The sequence below is a fragment of the Opisthorchis viverrini genome (genome assembly GCF_000715545.1).
Source record: "Opisthorchis viverrini unplaced genomic scaffold opera_v5_169, whole genome shotgun sequence".
In the NCBI taxonomy this organism is placed as follows: Eukaryota; Metazoa; Platyhelminthes; class Trematoda; order Opisthorchiida; family Opisthorchiidae; genus Opisthorchis; species Opisthorchis viverrini.
The window spans coordinates 659,373-675,907 of NW_008751824.1; the positions used below are offsets into that span (position 1 = coordinate 659,373).

Below are 16,535 nucleotides of genomic sequence, written 5' to 3' on the forward strand. Positions count from 1 at the left end.
TGGTCGGATAACACGGGATTTTTGAAAGCCTATTTCCAATAACCATTGTGTCGAGCAAAGCAGTGTGGTTGAACGACCCCAAAGGTCTACAGATCTAACACCAGTAGGATTCTTCCTATCTGTTTAACTAAAATCGACAGCGAATGGCAGCAGACTGAGGACACTGGAGCAATGTTGTGGAATATGGGTGGCTCGGGTACACTTGGTTGTTGGTCTGTTCACCGAGCTTGACAGTTGAATTGCAAACGTTTCATCAGCAATCGAGGTGAGATCGTCAGCGCACGGTTGAGTGGGTGAATTCCTTCTCTTCTGACTGTGCTTATATAGCTTCTAAGCAGCGTCTGACGGTCCTGAAGGCGATCTTCACGTAGTTTGATTGGTCCCCTGTCTAACTTGTCTCCCTACCAGGAACATACAAGAGAATTGTGGAAGCGCATAAAATATCTCACCAATAAGCCCCAGTATCCAATCAACAATGCAAGACAATTTCTGGAGAGACTTAAAAACGTGAAAATCGAAGGTGACGAAATAACGGTTCCCTTCAATGAAACTTCACTGCTCACATTAGTTAATTTAAATGCAGCGAGGACGACGGTTGCTGAACTCCTGGACAACGGCGGAAACATCAACGGAACGCTCGGGAGAGAAGAACCATGTAAACTACTGGATCTGTCTTGACAACCTACTTTGAGTTCAATGGAGAATATTATGAACAACTCAAAGGAGTGCCAATGGGGGCCACCAATCTCTGGATTCGTCAGGAAATTACAATGCATAAACTGGAGCGGATCGTGCTACCAGAAATCAAATTGAAGTTATGGGTACATTATGTGTATTGTAAAGAAAAATGAACTGTCACGAACGAACGAACTGCTGAACAACGTGTTTCCTGACATCCACTTCAAAATGGAAACGGAAGATAACATCAAATTGGCGTTCCTAGATGTGCACGTCACGAGGAAAACAAACGGCCAACTGCAAACTGTAATATACAGGAAAAAACGCATACAGGCCAGATTCTGAACTACAACAACCGTCCGAATTCCTACAAACGGAGCTGTGTTCGAACCCTATTCAAGCGAATAGAGACACATTGCAACACAACAGAGGCGGAGGAAAAGAAGAGCGAAGACTCTGCGAGACATTCCGAACTAACGGCTTCTCGAGAAATTTCATATGAAGGTGCTTACGAGACCACCACTCAGCTGATCCGTCAGCACAACCAGAACAGAGGAAGATTACGCTGCCGTATATCAAAAACGTTGCGGAGATAACGGCACGACATTTACGGCAACAAGCCTGCAAACACATTGAGAACACTCTCGAAACCAAAGTGAAGGTTAGGTGCAGTGAGGATGAACGTGATCTACAAGCCTGAGTGTAACGACTGCGGCAAGCACTATGTTGGTCAAACTGGAGAAAATCTTGCTACCAGAATACACGAGCACAAGCATGCCAACAGAAGACATGACCCAATTTCACTTGTCTTAATCCACGAAGATAGGGGAGGACACAAGTTCAATTGGGACAATGTTCAAATACTTGCTGATGTAAGAACAAAACGGGACGTAGAGTTTGCCGAGGCGTGGTACTCCACACAAAAGTCTATCAATAGACATATCGATATTGACCCAGTCTATCTGCCGTTACGAGGAAAAAACTGCGGTCACGGGACTCTGAGCCACATGGGAAATGAAGAAATCTAACGACAACCAACGGACTAATGGGTTCAAAGGAAGAAAACTACTAAAAACAGAAGACCACTAAATCACCCAATCAAGGGAACAAACTCAGACCACAAAGCAAGAAGAGAACAACCGAGTCACAACAGAACTGTCGAATTGAATGCACCCAAGCAACCAACCAGACACAAAAGATTGAGACCAACTCAGATTCACAGAGGACCAATAAAACTACTTGAAGGCCGCCTTCAGAGCTACCAGATACTGTTTAGAAGCTGTATAAGCACAGTCAGAAGAGTAGGAATTCACCCACTCAACCCTGCACTGACGATATCACCTCGACTGGTGATGAGACGTTTGCAATTCAACTGTCAAGCTCGGTGAATAGACCAACAACCAGACACTGGAGCAATTACAGCAATCGATCATGGTACAGTTTTGAAGAATAATGGAGATACCACTCATGAAAATCCAGCAGCATCATGATCCACACTTTGAGTGTCTGTAATTCTTCCGATTTACCATTTGGTTTCCACATTTCGTTCTTCCTATAAGGATAAATTGGGTTGCAAATGTCACAATACACGTAACAAGTAGTCTTGCTATTGATCTGCTTTTCTAGCGCTATTAGAGGTCATAGGTGCCAAGACAGTACCATCCATTTACTATTGATTTGCGTCCAGTGTTACCAGTTTGGTCCTGTTTGGGCTCACTATCAATGCCGAATCTCCCTATTCTTATGCTTCGCTAGAATGAATCTCTAATCATTTTCTCGTGCTTGATTTTAGAGTTAGTTTCAAAGCTACCCTACTTTCTGAAACGGGAAAACTCTTCAGTTCCTTCGAATTTCTCCATCTTTAAATACTCTTCAATCTGTACGTGACGTAGTAAGTTGAAACTGATCAGTTTTATTCCACTGCCATAGCGGCAAACACCGGTTGCAACTGGCGATTACACAGCGAATTCAGCGTATCACTAATGGGAATGCTACGTTCAACTGGAAAGGTACTGGTGTATGTTGAAATATTGTTTGTATCGGTTTCCCGGTTTGCCGCTAACATGATTCTTCCGCTGATTGGTTTTGTTCATATGACTTGCAGTATAACACTCGATGTCTTTGCACCAAACTCAAACTCCATGTTTGTGGCTGGACTGATCGATTTAGTAGTTAAGTTCACGTATCCAGGTAGCTGTATAGATCTCAGTCGACGGGCGAAATTCGAAATTGCTTCCCGATTAGGAAATGTCAGAGTGGGTCTTGTCAACTTCTGACACCTGTGACCCGTTTTGACATAAGCCTATTTGTTATGGGCAGAATTTACACCGCTGCTGTATAACCCGTACTGCGCTATCGCTCAGAAACATGCCAATGTGTGCCAAAGATTTTCAGTTTTTAAACATGGGTGTCTTCGAAGCATTGCCCGAATCTGATTGGACCACCTGATCAACAATGCTGAGGTGCGACGAATAGTCTTTGGAAGAAGGAATTCGCCCACGATAGGTGAACTGTTCACTCTGCACAACTTACTTTGATTAGGACGCGTGCCTCGCCTATCAGAGGATCATCTACCCCTCAGAGTCTTTTCCTTCCAACCATTCGTGGGATGGAATCGACCTAGAGGTGTGATTTGACGATATGTGAAGTCCATGGACAGTAACCCCACCCTGTTGACTCCTGCCGTTTTCCCGGACGGGGTCTCGAGACGGCTCGTGCCAAAGATCACTGACACTAACAAACTCTAACCAGTTGCACAGCAATGGGCACGCCTACATTGAAACTGTCGCCTTCAATACACTTCCGCCGACAGTAAAATTAAACTACTTAAAGTCAGTGGACCCGTCTTACCATTACTTTCAGTGTGTAACCGCCCTTCTGTTGTACATTCTATTCTTGGCGAACGTGATTGTAGCATCTGGAACGAACGTACCTAAAGACAGGGTTAATGGCTGACGCACTGAGGTGAACTCATGCGGATAAATCAATGCAGCCTTTCAGATTGATGTTATAGTCCAGGGAAAGCAGGAACGCTAATCCTACTGGAAAAAGTTCGACGAAGGTTGATCTTTGGCTTACCAAATATACATCAAACTTCGAAATGGGGCACTTACGCGAAACTAAGAGGTTTTACATTCGTTCCTGCATATCTCAGCTAATGGTATACACTCGTACGGACGGGACCTGGATGCTCAATTAAAAGAATAGCTTTTTGGGAACATAAAGCTTGCGCCGTCCGCCATAAAGCCCAGATAACTCTTGAAAGTAAGGATGTTGTGAACAACTTTCCGAAGTCTCTGACCTTCTATTTAGAACATCCAGTATCTGCATGATGAAAGTAGTTACAGGTATACTGAAGTGTAGTCAGTCATCTGTGACGCAGATAGACCAGATGTGTTCAAACAGGTGCTACAGTATATCGTCTATTCTGAAGCGTGCACTTGTTAAATCATGTTGCCGGAAGTCACCTGCAAGTTGTCGCCATTGGCTATTCGCAGACTGTATGGAAAGCGGTTTGAGAGTTGGGTGGTGGTCGATAGTGTTTTCGTTCATTTCATCAGACTGTTTGGTGATGTGCGGGATACTCATTTTCGACTCATCTCGCACGTGTACTTTCACTGCCATCACACCCGCATCAAACCTTCGCGAATTACACAACATCGTGCGGTTAATTTTATTGCACTGAAACAGATTGAATTCAGAAACAGTATCAGCCTGATGGAAAATGGTCGTTCGATCACACAACTTCAATGTGGACACAATGAAAATGCAGAATGTCGATCATGCGTAGCCTAAACTATTATTGTCTCACTGACGGCGGTGCAACTTCCATGTCGGTATTTGGCTTTCTGCTCCGTCCACTATGATGAATCGAACGGCGCGGTAGCTTAAGACAGCCCGTTATGAAGACAAATGAAAATTATTATAACTGTATTTATAGGATCACCACAGAGTGTTCCACAATAATCTTCGTGAGAAGGTGAGAAGTTTCGAGCTATAGATGCCCCATCCAGATTGGTTACGATTCTGGCCAATCAAGGCACGCCTTCGTTTACTCCGTACCCCGCACGTGGCACATCCGTCCAATCGACGTGTTCGGTTATCAAAAGCGAACCGTTTGCTCACAACAGGCGATGCCTCAGAGAGGGAGAAAAGACTAGCCTGCCGAAATAAGTGGATGAATAGAAGAGAAAACCGACCCGACTCAATATAGGCATGCTTAATTTCCCGTCTTCCACGGTTATTTAATGAATAAAGGAAGCGAAACGTTTACTCGCCCGTGGAACACTTATTGCATAATTGATGGGATTAGTGCAGCCAAAAATTACAATGACCTTGAGAACAATGCGAATTGCTCTTCTTACATTGCCGTTGAGAAGTCATTCTTGAACGTTTTCCCGAAGATTGAAACCTAGGTGTTCTTAAACGGGGTAACCTAACCGCCGAACCCAGTGCACAAAGGCTTTGCTTTCGGTCTGTCGATATATTGGATTTCTGGGCCGAGAACTTGGGGAATTAAAGTCAAGATTTTCCCTCAGCCTTAAGGCACTATACCCGTCCTCACAGCTATCCAAAAGACGATCAAGCATCACTCGGTCTACCCCACACTCAAAGGGGTGGGGTTCTCTAACCAAATTCGGAGCTTTGAAAGACAGAATGGAAAGAACGGGAGGTCGTCATGGAAAGTGCGAATTCTCAAACACTTACTTCCAAACAATTCGTTCTCTATGCTGCAGAGACTTCGCACATATATGTAAAAGATCCCTCAATTCACTTGCGTTGGTTGCTTGATAGCAGACACTTCCTTGGGCCCTCGTAGCAGTGGATTGATGGACACGGACTTTTGCGGATGGATCCGCAGATTCTTTGCCAAGTAAGCATGCGGATTGTTCATGAGCGAAATTTTCAGAATGCACCTGCTGGTGTAAAGTTGGTCGGACGTTACCGTGTCTGATATGGTTTTCACCTGTGACGCCAGTTGCTGTCGTGTTCAGATTAACCAAAATCGAAATTCGCAACATGGGACGATTGGAATACGCATGTAAAGACAGAAGAGCAAACGAGAAAGTTTCGCGTCGGCTCGAAACGAGTTTGCTAACTAGCAACAGAAAGTTCAGTTGCTAGGTACTGTCAATCTTTGAATTAGGCAGCAGCTACTTCTTCCGAATAATGCTAACCAGTAGTTTACGTTTAGATGGAAATTTACTTACTGCCACTCCTCGTCAGTCGTGTCGTCCAAAGAACTCTTGTGTGAATATCTACTTTTACGCAGTTGGCAAGAACAGACCATATGACTAACGCTTAGAACCTCATACAACACTCACAACCCCCCGCCTACATCTCAATCACGAGTACATGTCTACTGGTTGTTAAGCGCTTGCCATCGGACTGTTCAACTAATTCGAAAGGCCGTTCCACACAGTATTTTGATAAATACCAAGTCAACCTTAAGGCACTATACCCATCTCCATAGCTATCCAAAAGACGATTAAGCATCACTCGGTCTACGCTAAAAACGTGCGACGGGCGTTAGAAGTTTATCCTACACAATGAGACTACAGGCTCCCTGTATCTGCTGAACAATATTAACTACTACAGGCTGACCGAATTCTCACCCATCAAACCCTGGCCAATCAAAGTTATCCTTGTCGAATTATTCTAGGGCTTTTGCACACCACCTCCGAAATCGTCACCTGAAACTACCTGGCAAGAACCATATGACTAACGCTTAGAACCTCATACAACACTCACAACCCCCCGCCTACATCTCAATCACGAGTACATGTCTACTGGTTGTTAAGCGCTTGCCATCGGACTGTTCAACTAATTCGAAAGGCCGTTCCACACAGTATTTTGATAAATACCAAGTCAACCTTAAGGCACTATACCCATCTCCATAGCTATCCAAAAGACGATTAAGCATCACTCGGTCTACGCTAAAAACGTGCGACGGGCGTTAGAAGTTTATCCTACACAATGAGACTACAGGCTCCCTGTATCTGCTGAACAATATTAACTACTACAGGCTGACCGAATTCTCACCCATCAAACCCTGGCCAATCAAAGTTATCCTTGTCGAATTATTCTAGGGCTTTTGCACACCACCTCCGAAATCGTCACCTGAAACTACCTCACGGATTTGTAACTCTTGGAACGCCCTTCCTCGTTTCGTAGGTTTACCTCTAACTATTGTCTTTGCGATGCGCCTTGAGTCAATCCCAACACTTAAATCAGCACATGGTATTAAGTGCCAGTAGCACCAATACTTGGGTGCTTTGTTTTCCGCTATTCGTTCTTTCTATGAAAATCCTGTGGGGACTTTGAAGCATTCACTTCTTTACCTGCTTTTTACCGTTGAACTAATACTGAAACTCAGATCTCTAGTGTTAAGTGATTGCCACCACGCCTGCACTAGTTTCTTCATTGGGTCAGCTAATATGTAGCTCAGGCAGACCGCTTGACAAGAAATGCCCGAAGTGACAGAAAACTGAATGGTTCCAATAACCGATGTTATTTCTTGGTAGACTTTGGAAGACGCTCCAGTTCGGTAACGCTGCGCTATTTCGTTTTCCAATCTGTATGTACTCATTGCTCCTGAATGCCGTTAATTTCACCCATTTTGCAAGCTAAGTTGGTATCAATCTGCTATGCTCACAAAACTCGGGTAAGAGTAGCAATTGTAAAATAGAACATGATTAGTAAAATGACCTCCGATCTAATGCATTCTAAACTGAGTCCCCTGCCCCATGGAGTTCCTCAAAAACCTATATTGGTGAAATACACTCGTTTGCAAACAAATTCGGTTTTGGGACAGACTCACCTGGAACCCAGCTGAATATTTCGTTTGTGATTTTTTCAGGCAACTGAATGTGCTGCACCAGGCCGTCTCATGTTTCAGTTGGTGCGAGATAACGCGATGCATGTATATACGTAATGCACTTATGTATCGACACTATGACTTAATGAAGGATCTGAAGCGAACTGGTCAAAATACTTCAGTACCTCTAGCTCCAGTAGGATACCAGGAAAGGTTCCCGCCGATTTTGTTCAGAGACGTAGTCTTGTATCAAAAACACAGTTAGCTATGTATGCTTCAGTAACCGTGCACAGCACGTTTCTGAAATCTCTCTGCTCTCACACATTCTGTCAAGTTGCTTCGTGGTTCTATACAGTCTGACTAAACATGATTGGTGTGGGAAAATGACTACAAAGCTGCACGTAAAAACTTCATAACGTTTAATCTCAGGAACAAAAGTAGAATCACCTTGTTTTAGTATCTTTTATCCAGTTGCGAAATTTGACTTATTCACCTACATTCTATTGTCCCCCGATTGTGGTTTCGCAATTCCTACGCTGCTCTTTGGCTTGTTGTTTCACTCTTTATGGTATGTTAAAAGATAATGGACGATTAGTACAACGATCAGTACAACCACTAACCCACCGCTACGCACCACCACGCTTCCCAACAACGCATTGATGATGTCACTTCGATTGGTGATGAAACGTGTGCAATCAAATTGCCCAGCTCAGCGAACAAGCCCAACGACCACTACCCTACCTGAGCTACCAACATCTCCCTCTATACATATGTATACTTGGAGCGCTCATTCAATCTTCCGCAAGACCACGCCAAAGCATTCATGATGGGTTGGAAAGTGCCGAGCCAAAAATATCCGATTCTGATTGGCCCTGAACACACTACATAGGTCGCGCTCCGTACGCCTGTCCACCAACTTCCTCGGAGAGCCATTTTTCCACAACACGGAGGGTGGAAACAAGCCTGGGGAAGTCAATGACTTGGCAGTGGAATACGAGAGTCATTACCGGCGAACTAAGCTGTCTCCACAATTTGGGCTGCGAGAATGGGAAAATCAATGTTCAGAGATATTGGCAAACATGGTCCCGTCGCGTGCTCAATAGTCCGCATGAATCCAAACTGTTTTCTGCCAGCCGTGGCTTCCTCTGCAGATCTCCCTGGTGAAAAGTCCACTGTCCACTCCTGGATTCAGCTGCTGCCTCTAACGGTTAGCCATCATCCCCAATCTTCGGTGAACGAAACTCTGGTAGCCATAACCAATAACCAGTATACGCTGTTTACAGTTGAGGATTAATGATGATGTACACTCATTCTCCCCCACGTGATTTCAACGTAACATTGACTAATTCCCGTCTTATATATTCCTAAATTTAGTCTGGTCTGACCAACGTGATACTGCACGTAGTTCTCTCCCACAATTTGTCCACGTGTGAAACTGAGATTGAAGGAAGGTGTATTGTGCCAGTGAGCTTCTGTGGTGGACTGGACCCAGTGGGGTTTTTAAACCTCGCTTTGCATTCCCACCCTTGATCCACACTACTCTCAAGGATGTACGGAATCGGAACACAAAATCATGTAGTTACCATTTTCCCTACTCATTCCTGTTTTCTGTTTCTCTCCGCGCCCAGGAGGAAGCCAATACGGGCAAACCGAATTGGGAACATTTGAACGAAAACCTGCATGTTGTACTGACCGTCGAAGATTTTGAGAACCGAGCGAAAGCACGCTTAGCCAAAGCGAGCGAATACATTAATTTGTTCTTGAAGGAGAGTATGAAAGGGGTAAGTTGCAGCCTGTTTTGTTTATCTGCATACGTGGCGTTTGTGATTTATGACACCCAATCGCAATAACAAAACCTGTTTTGAGCACTCAGAAGCCAATGTTATCTAGGTTCTTGACTCGGCTTCCAGCTGCATGGCCCACAGTGCCGAGTAATACGTGTTGAACTCGATTTGGAAGTCCGATTTGCACCCCAGAACGACAGGGGTAGACTAACACCAGGTCCCTTCTCCATCCATTTTTTTCTTTTCTTCACTGTAAGACTTTCAAATAAATTGTCGTTGTACAGCTGCGAAGCATTAGTGTTGAGTACTGGTGTTGTGCTGTCATTGATATTGATTAACACAACGCTCATTTATGAGTGACACATGCTGACCAAGGGGAACTTCCTTCCTTTTTTGAATAGGTGGAAATAGAACTGGAGTCCTGCTTTCAGTTAGCACAGCTTCTCACTCGTTTCCCCATTGCTAGGACTAAGTTTCCTCTCGCGTTTTTTCTCTTCTCAGCGTAGCCCTCCTATATGTTCATAGCAGAATATCACTACTATGAGAGTACATTTTGTATTCTACAGTGGTCAGCAGTCCCAGTTTCAGACATGGAAGATCATTGATCCGGTTTGTGTATGCGTACGTATTGCACTTTCTAACCCCCAGCTAGTAGCGATTCGCTTGTAATTCTGCATACACCCATTAGCGTCTATGTAAACTCACATGTGGTTGCTTTGGTGTAGAGGCTCCAGTCTTTACACGCGCGTGTGTGTGTGGGTGTCTGTGTAAGTACTGGTGTGCTTGTGACCTAGTGCTGCATGTTACCAAGTGACCATCAAATAGAGCAGCTTGATCTGAAGAGCCGATCTTCAGAACCAATAGTTGACGCGATTGACCTCAGATAGTAGCGAATATGTCTCCATCCTTATCACCCCCTGGCTCGATTAGCTCGCTTCACTCTTCTTTGGATGAGCAGTTTTTATACTCTCTGAGTCTATCTGACATCTGATGTAAATATAGGTGACGTTTTAGAATTGACTGACGTAAAATTAACCCACTACCTTAACGCTAATGGACATGTAAATGACAGGAGATTATATTGGGGCGTTGTCTGCACCACTTGAGCTTGTTTTTACAGTGTCTCAACTGAAGGTGGATGCTCTTGTCTTTAGCACAACCCTTATGGCAGCAGTTGGCATTCAGAGAATTTCTTTGTATCAGGGATGACAGCAGAGTCAACTAACACGAGCGTTCTGAGTTGTGCAGAATATATAGCTTGAGACGATGTTATCCAGATTCTCTTCTCTACTTTGACTACCTGGGTGAGTATGTGTACAGTTAGACCCCCCTTCCGCTTAGTGATTGTTTTTTGTCCGTTCTATTACATTCATGTTGTGAATGGGTTCCCACATTATTGGTAGGAGCAATCTGGATAGATTTGTCCCTTTTGTCAGCTACTCTTCCTCCTATTAATTTTATGAATGTTTCATTTGTTTCACGGACCAATGATTGAGTTACGATACCTTTTATGTCTTCGAGGTCGTCCATTTTCGAACGGTCCGGTCAGCAGCTAGTTTTGATAGGGTTGCTGTAGTATTGTGTATGCTCTTTCGTAAAAAGCTCCCCGTAAACGACCCTTTCTCTCATTTTCCGTTTCTCGACCTGTGCACCCCCTCCTACTGGATGTAGGTTACATGGTGTAATAGGTCCCACTTGCCCTACACCAGTCCACAGATTAGAAGGAACGGAATTTCTGGTGTCAAGCTGAGCAGCTGTACTCAACTAGTCCTTGCCCACGTTTCAATTCAATTTTCACCTCGACTTGTGCTTTGGAGAGCCTAAACAGGTCGCTCCAACGAAGGTCTCCTGGTTTTGCCTTCTGCCATAGCGTTTCCTAATATTACGTTGTGGTAAGCTTTCTTGTGTCTTGGCGAGGACACGTTTGGTGCGCTGTGAAACACAAGAGCCCATAGACGGCAAACTAACCGAACGGGTTGGTAGGAGAACCTCTTTGACCCTGGACTCAGACATGCCCAGCTCTACAGAACAAATAGATGCAGCATTTGAATGGCACCCTTGTCATTCCTTAATTTGGCAGCTTATCTGTTATTCATCGGGAAGAAACTGAACAAGAAGCTCACTTGGTTCATTAAGTACACTGTTTAACTTGGTCTCTAAGTCATTTTCTAGTAGACCCAGGCCTGTAACCAAAGATTTATTTTGAGGTGATATAGGTATCTTGCTAAACTGTCTGGTAGACTGGAACGTCTCGTTTTGTTTATTCAGTTTTTTTTTCGGATTGTCAGACACTCAACAATGGTAGTAACACATCAAAGATACTTCTGTGCAACTATGCGAACTCAACGCTCCATTTTACTAGCTGTTTTTTTCCTTCGAATACTGTCTACCACGACCAAGATGGTGAGTACCATGTACAATAGCCATAAACAGACGCTAGCTTGCGTAGGCGTCCGAATCTGTTAAAAAATTTGATTGTGTTTTCAAATTTGGTTTGCTGGCACGCACGAAATGCTTTGAGACCTACACACCAAGCTGAGTTTTGATAACCAACAAACTATACGCAACCGAACTGCCAAACTATATTTGTGCGCTCAATTCATAGCGTAAATGAACGCCTAGGAAATTGTAACAGTTCACCCATTTTGAGATCCTTTAACTACGAATAGCATGGCCACTATGCCCCTGAAGGAAGTTAGATTGCAATCCAGTTGTTCAACTGGGGAGTTTACACTACTCTCCGTTTATATCAGTGATGATCATCTCCAAGACTACTTTACTACATCCCTGTTGGATTTGGACTGAAGCCCTTTTAGAGACCAACAGCGAGTCCACTTTGTGATTAGGTGCCTCCCTGGCTCGAATTCCCTCCTCTCTCCCGAGAACGTGCCAGTTGTGTTCTGTTTTTCCCTATATTCCGACATGGGGTACGTGCTTGACCGCTTATTATGCACGAAGGTTGTTGTTAAACTAATGCTTGTTTTTTTATCGGTATACTCAGTGGAAAAACTCATGTCATCAAGTGCAGCGCCTTTTCGGAAGAGTGCTCATCCAAATCAATCAGAACGAAACACCTTATTAACCATGTGATAATCCTGTTGACTGACTGTTGATCAGATGGCAGTTGATTTGTTCGTTGAGTTTGGCAATTGGCTTGCAAGTGTTTCGTTACCATTCGCTTGGACATTATGAATGCGAGGTTGGGTGGCTCCTACTAGCTTTCAAGATTGTGAAGTGATGCTTTCCATCGGTTCTGTAAAAGATCGTTTTGTGATCCTGTCCTCTCAGTTTGACGAACAAGAACAGCCACACCAGGATGGAAGGATGACTGTTCAGATACAAATGATACGAAGACGGGTTCCACAACCCCTTCAACTATAGGCAATACATAATTTCATCGCCCTGGTGCAGAAAGCCTGCGGTAGGTTTCTTATCAGTCATCTTGGGGCGAGATGGCCCAAGTGGTTAGAGCGCGAATTTGCTGACCGGAAGGTCCGTGGTTCGAACGAACTTTCTACCTGACGACCTCCCCCTGTCTAGGCTTGGGCAACCTGGCAGTATCCCAGCTCTCGTGCAACCTTCAGGTGGCATGGCAGTTAGGTACCGAAAAGATGCTACAGCTGGACGGTTTTTTACCAGTTATCTCTCCCTCGAAGAACATTTTCGATCGGAGGAACATTTTGGTGTGACCCGGTGATGCTCCTTCTAGGGAAGGGTGCATGAGTACGTGAATATGTCACTGACGACCTCCCCCTGTCTAGGCTTGGGCAACCTGGCAGTATCCCAGCTCTCGTGCAACCTTCAGGTGGCATGGCAGTTAGGTACCGAAAAGATGCTACAGCTGGACGGTTTTTTACCAGTTATCTCTCCCTCGAAGAACATTTTCGATCGGAGGAACATTTTGGTGTGACCCGGTGATGCTCCTTCTAGGGAAGGGTGCATGAGTACGTGAATATGTCACTCTCGGACCATTTGTTCTCCACAGTAATTGTGCAGAAGATATTTGCGTCTGGTGGAGCGGCAACTTATACCCCCTCCAAGTAAGGAATCTTCTGCGAAGATAACCTTGTTGCCCACTCCATAGGGTGTTCTTCGTTTATATTGAGCACTACACATACTACGGCTCCGTGACTGCTTTTTGTCTAACTTCACCACTTCCAGTCCAGTTTTTCTCAAACATCAAACTCCAAATCAGCATAAGAACGAAACGTATGTGAAACGAATACAGTTTTGAATTGTCCTCATTGAAGGACAGTTGATCTTTTGAAAATCCGACGACCGTACCTGTTGGTCTCACAAGCAAACACAGTCATATTTCTCAAAAACCAGATGCACATGTATCCTCTGTGCTCAGACAAACACGAATCTTTCCTGTTTTTTTCTCCTCCACACGTAAACTGAACGTGGTTGATCTGTCTTGCTCTTAGCAGTTGTCATCTTCGTCACATGCTGTACCTGCTTATAATCCACAGAACAAATGTTGTGTGTCTGCGTATTGACGACTCTAACCCGGAGAAATCATGACAGTTTCACATTCAATGCGATCGGTAACCATCCTTGAAATAGCACCATGAATCTCAGCAGTACTGTTGTTTAGTTTATTTATGAGTGCTGATTGCTTGTAACAAATCAGGAGCCCGCAAACACATACAGACACCGCGTGCTTAGATGCAGCATGACTGGTTGTGTGTGGTGATAATTCCGCAATGGCAATCTCTCCAACCCGTATCATGCTGAGCTACTACCTAGGAAGACCTTTAAACAAAATGGAGAATAGAAGACAGTCTGTCATAGACATTACAACAAACCAAGTGGTAACGTATGTTCAAAAGCATTTAATGTTTTTCATTTGTTCGTCCTCCGAGTGATTTGGTCTGCTTGGTACCGGTCAAATATCGTCAGATTCGTTGAACAAAGCAATTGGTGCTTGGTCGTCTTCCTGTTACCCATGCCATACGATAACGGTATCTGGTTTTATTTCCGACAGATTGGAAGAATGACTCGTCAATTCATCTTTTATCATAGCTGTTATTGTCCACCTCAGCTTTGCGTCAAAGGTTGCAAAAGTACAACCCAACTCGTGCGCTTCCAAGGCCAGCGCTTTTTCGACCAGCCCCTCGCTCCTCGTAAAAAGCACTTCAGTGTTCACATGTATTGTATTTACGACTCACTTGTGCACTCAATTGATGCGGGCGGTTACTCAATCTAGCTTCGAACGAATCCCTCGCTTGTTTATCAGATGCTCATTGCTTAAGATACTTCAGTACTTAGTTGAGAGGATATTCAAGGTATCGGAGGTTGTTTTATTTGTTAGTAGTATGGAGATTTTTCTGAAAAGTCGTCCTATTTGTGACTCACCAGATAAGCCTAGTCTTCGGGTTTCAGCCTAAGTGCGGAAAAATTAATGTAGGATCTCTCATCGGTTTTCTCACACTGAGAAATCCATCCTTAGAAGCCTGCTCTTATCTAAGATTGTACCGTGAAATCTCGACTCCGTACATGCAGAAGTTCACGAAAAAACCCGGAAATGTTTTGATTGTTATAATTCTGTCCCTGCAAGTGGTCCGAATCGAACTGCATCATTGTGCTTGTTGCTGTTTAACTGTTCTCTGTCTTGTTCCTGGTCTCCAATAAATAACCTAACTTGCTCCTCAAGTTGTCAAAACGCAGCGGTCTTACTGGAGCCGTCTTCCAGCAAACTCTCACTCATTTTATTGCACGACTTTTGCCCTTCACATTTCGAGCTATCAAATTCCATTCACTCGTTGAACGGGCCCTTCAACTTTGATCCGATTTTGATGCGAACGATTTTTTATCCTAACCACATTCTCCTTAATTCAGTTGCTCGCTCCTGCATCACGACTTGCTCGCTTTCCACCCTGAAACGTGTATTTCCAACAGGATTGTTTAGCTCCTTATACACTGCTTTTGTAACTCCTGTCTTCCGAAATTTCAGCCCTTCATGGTGTGGACGTCTGCTTTATTTTTGAACACATAAGAACGTGTACCATTCCAGTCCTCAGCCGGCCTCAAAAGATCGAGAAATACGATAAATCCATGGCCTAATAGGTCCCCCCAGAAGATCAACTTTCTCAAAGCCGTACCAATAGGTGATGAACAGTGTTTTGATTGTTCAGCGTCGCTGAAATCGAATGGACAACATCGACAGATGCTTAAGGGAGAACGGATGTTTGGATCCATCAATAGGAAACGGCCCCTCAAAAGGCACATTTTGATATCTGAAGGTGTTTCTTCAAATGAGGAATACTGCATACACCCGTATTTGTCTTTGTTTAGTTTTCCTTAGATCGTCAGTCCTCCCTGAGTTTGCGTTAAATCGCACTTCCAAATCTTCTTTCTGCGCTTTTATTCTGGCGATATTTGAATCGCAGTGAAATACACCATTCTATTCCATGAGTCATGCAGACAAACGTTTGAAAGCTCAGAAGCAACGATTTTCCTTTGGATAGAATAATCAACCGATCTCTAGTCCTCGGACTTTTAGCATCATGCGGCTAATTAGTGGTGTGCCTAATTTTTACTTTTACACGGAATGGTACAGCATGTCCCCAAACGCCATATACTCTATGCGTCGACAAACGTTTCTGTTCTGTCATCCAGCTGACCTATCTGAATTTATCTTCCAGTCTGATAAGGATGACAAGGTGAAGCAAATGCAGCTGATGGAACTGTCCTTCAGAAGAGGTAGTTCCCTTCTCACCCCAACCATTACCACTCGTGGCATTTTTATTGTTACTATTCTAACGCCGTCTTCCTCATTCTTTTCTCCATTTACCTAACTTTTGGTGATCGCTTATTCTGCTCTCTCCTCTCTTTGTTGCAACGAGCGCCATCTATTCAGTTGTGCTCAGATCAACAGATATCCTAACCGATGTGAGTACTCACCTGCCTGTTCCCAGAATTTCTGTTCCAAAGTCCTCTCCCTCTTAACGTGGTGCGCCAACTCACTTCTTGTTTGTCCCTTGGTTGTTCCTCATTCAACCGACAAGTCAGTGGTTTTCATCACTCCTCCGTGTACCTATTTCCACTGCAATCTTGGATAGGTTCGAAGGACGTTGAGCGAAGAAACAAACGCTGCCTCCCGTTGTATGCGACGAGTGAACTCGCAAATCCTACAAAATCCGTTGGCTTCGCCGTAATCAGTTCTAAAGGAGAATGGTATTCGGTCAGCTGTTGAGATCGGAGACTTGAAGATGTGATGTGTTTGCCTGTCTAATGTCATTGCGTCGACGGTT

General features: G+C 44.2%; 1 protein-coding gene across 1 annotated transcript in view; it reads left to right on the plus strand.

Annotated features, from left to right (window-relative positions):
- The window catches only part of T265_07358 (hypothetical protein), a gene marked incomplete at both ends in the record, with an annotated part of 46,711 nt that overhangs the window by 14,269 nt on the left and 15,907 nt on the right, over positions 1–16,535 (plus strand). Inside the window, 2 exons of the mRNA XM_009172857.1 lie at positions 9,124–9,276; positions 15,927–15,984. Coding sequence (XP_009171121.1) covers positions 9,124–9,276; positions 15,927–15,984 — 211 coding nt within the window. The remainder of the gene's footprint in view (positions 1–9,123; positions 9,277–15,926; positions 15,985–16,535) is intronic.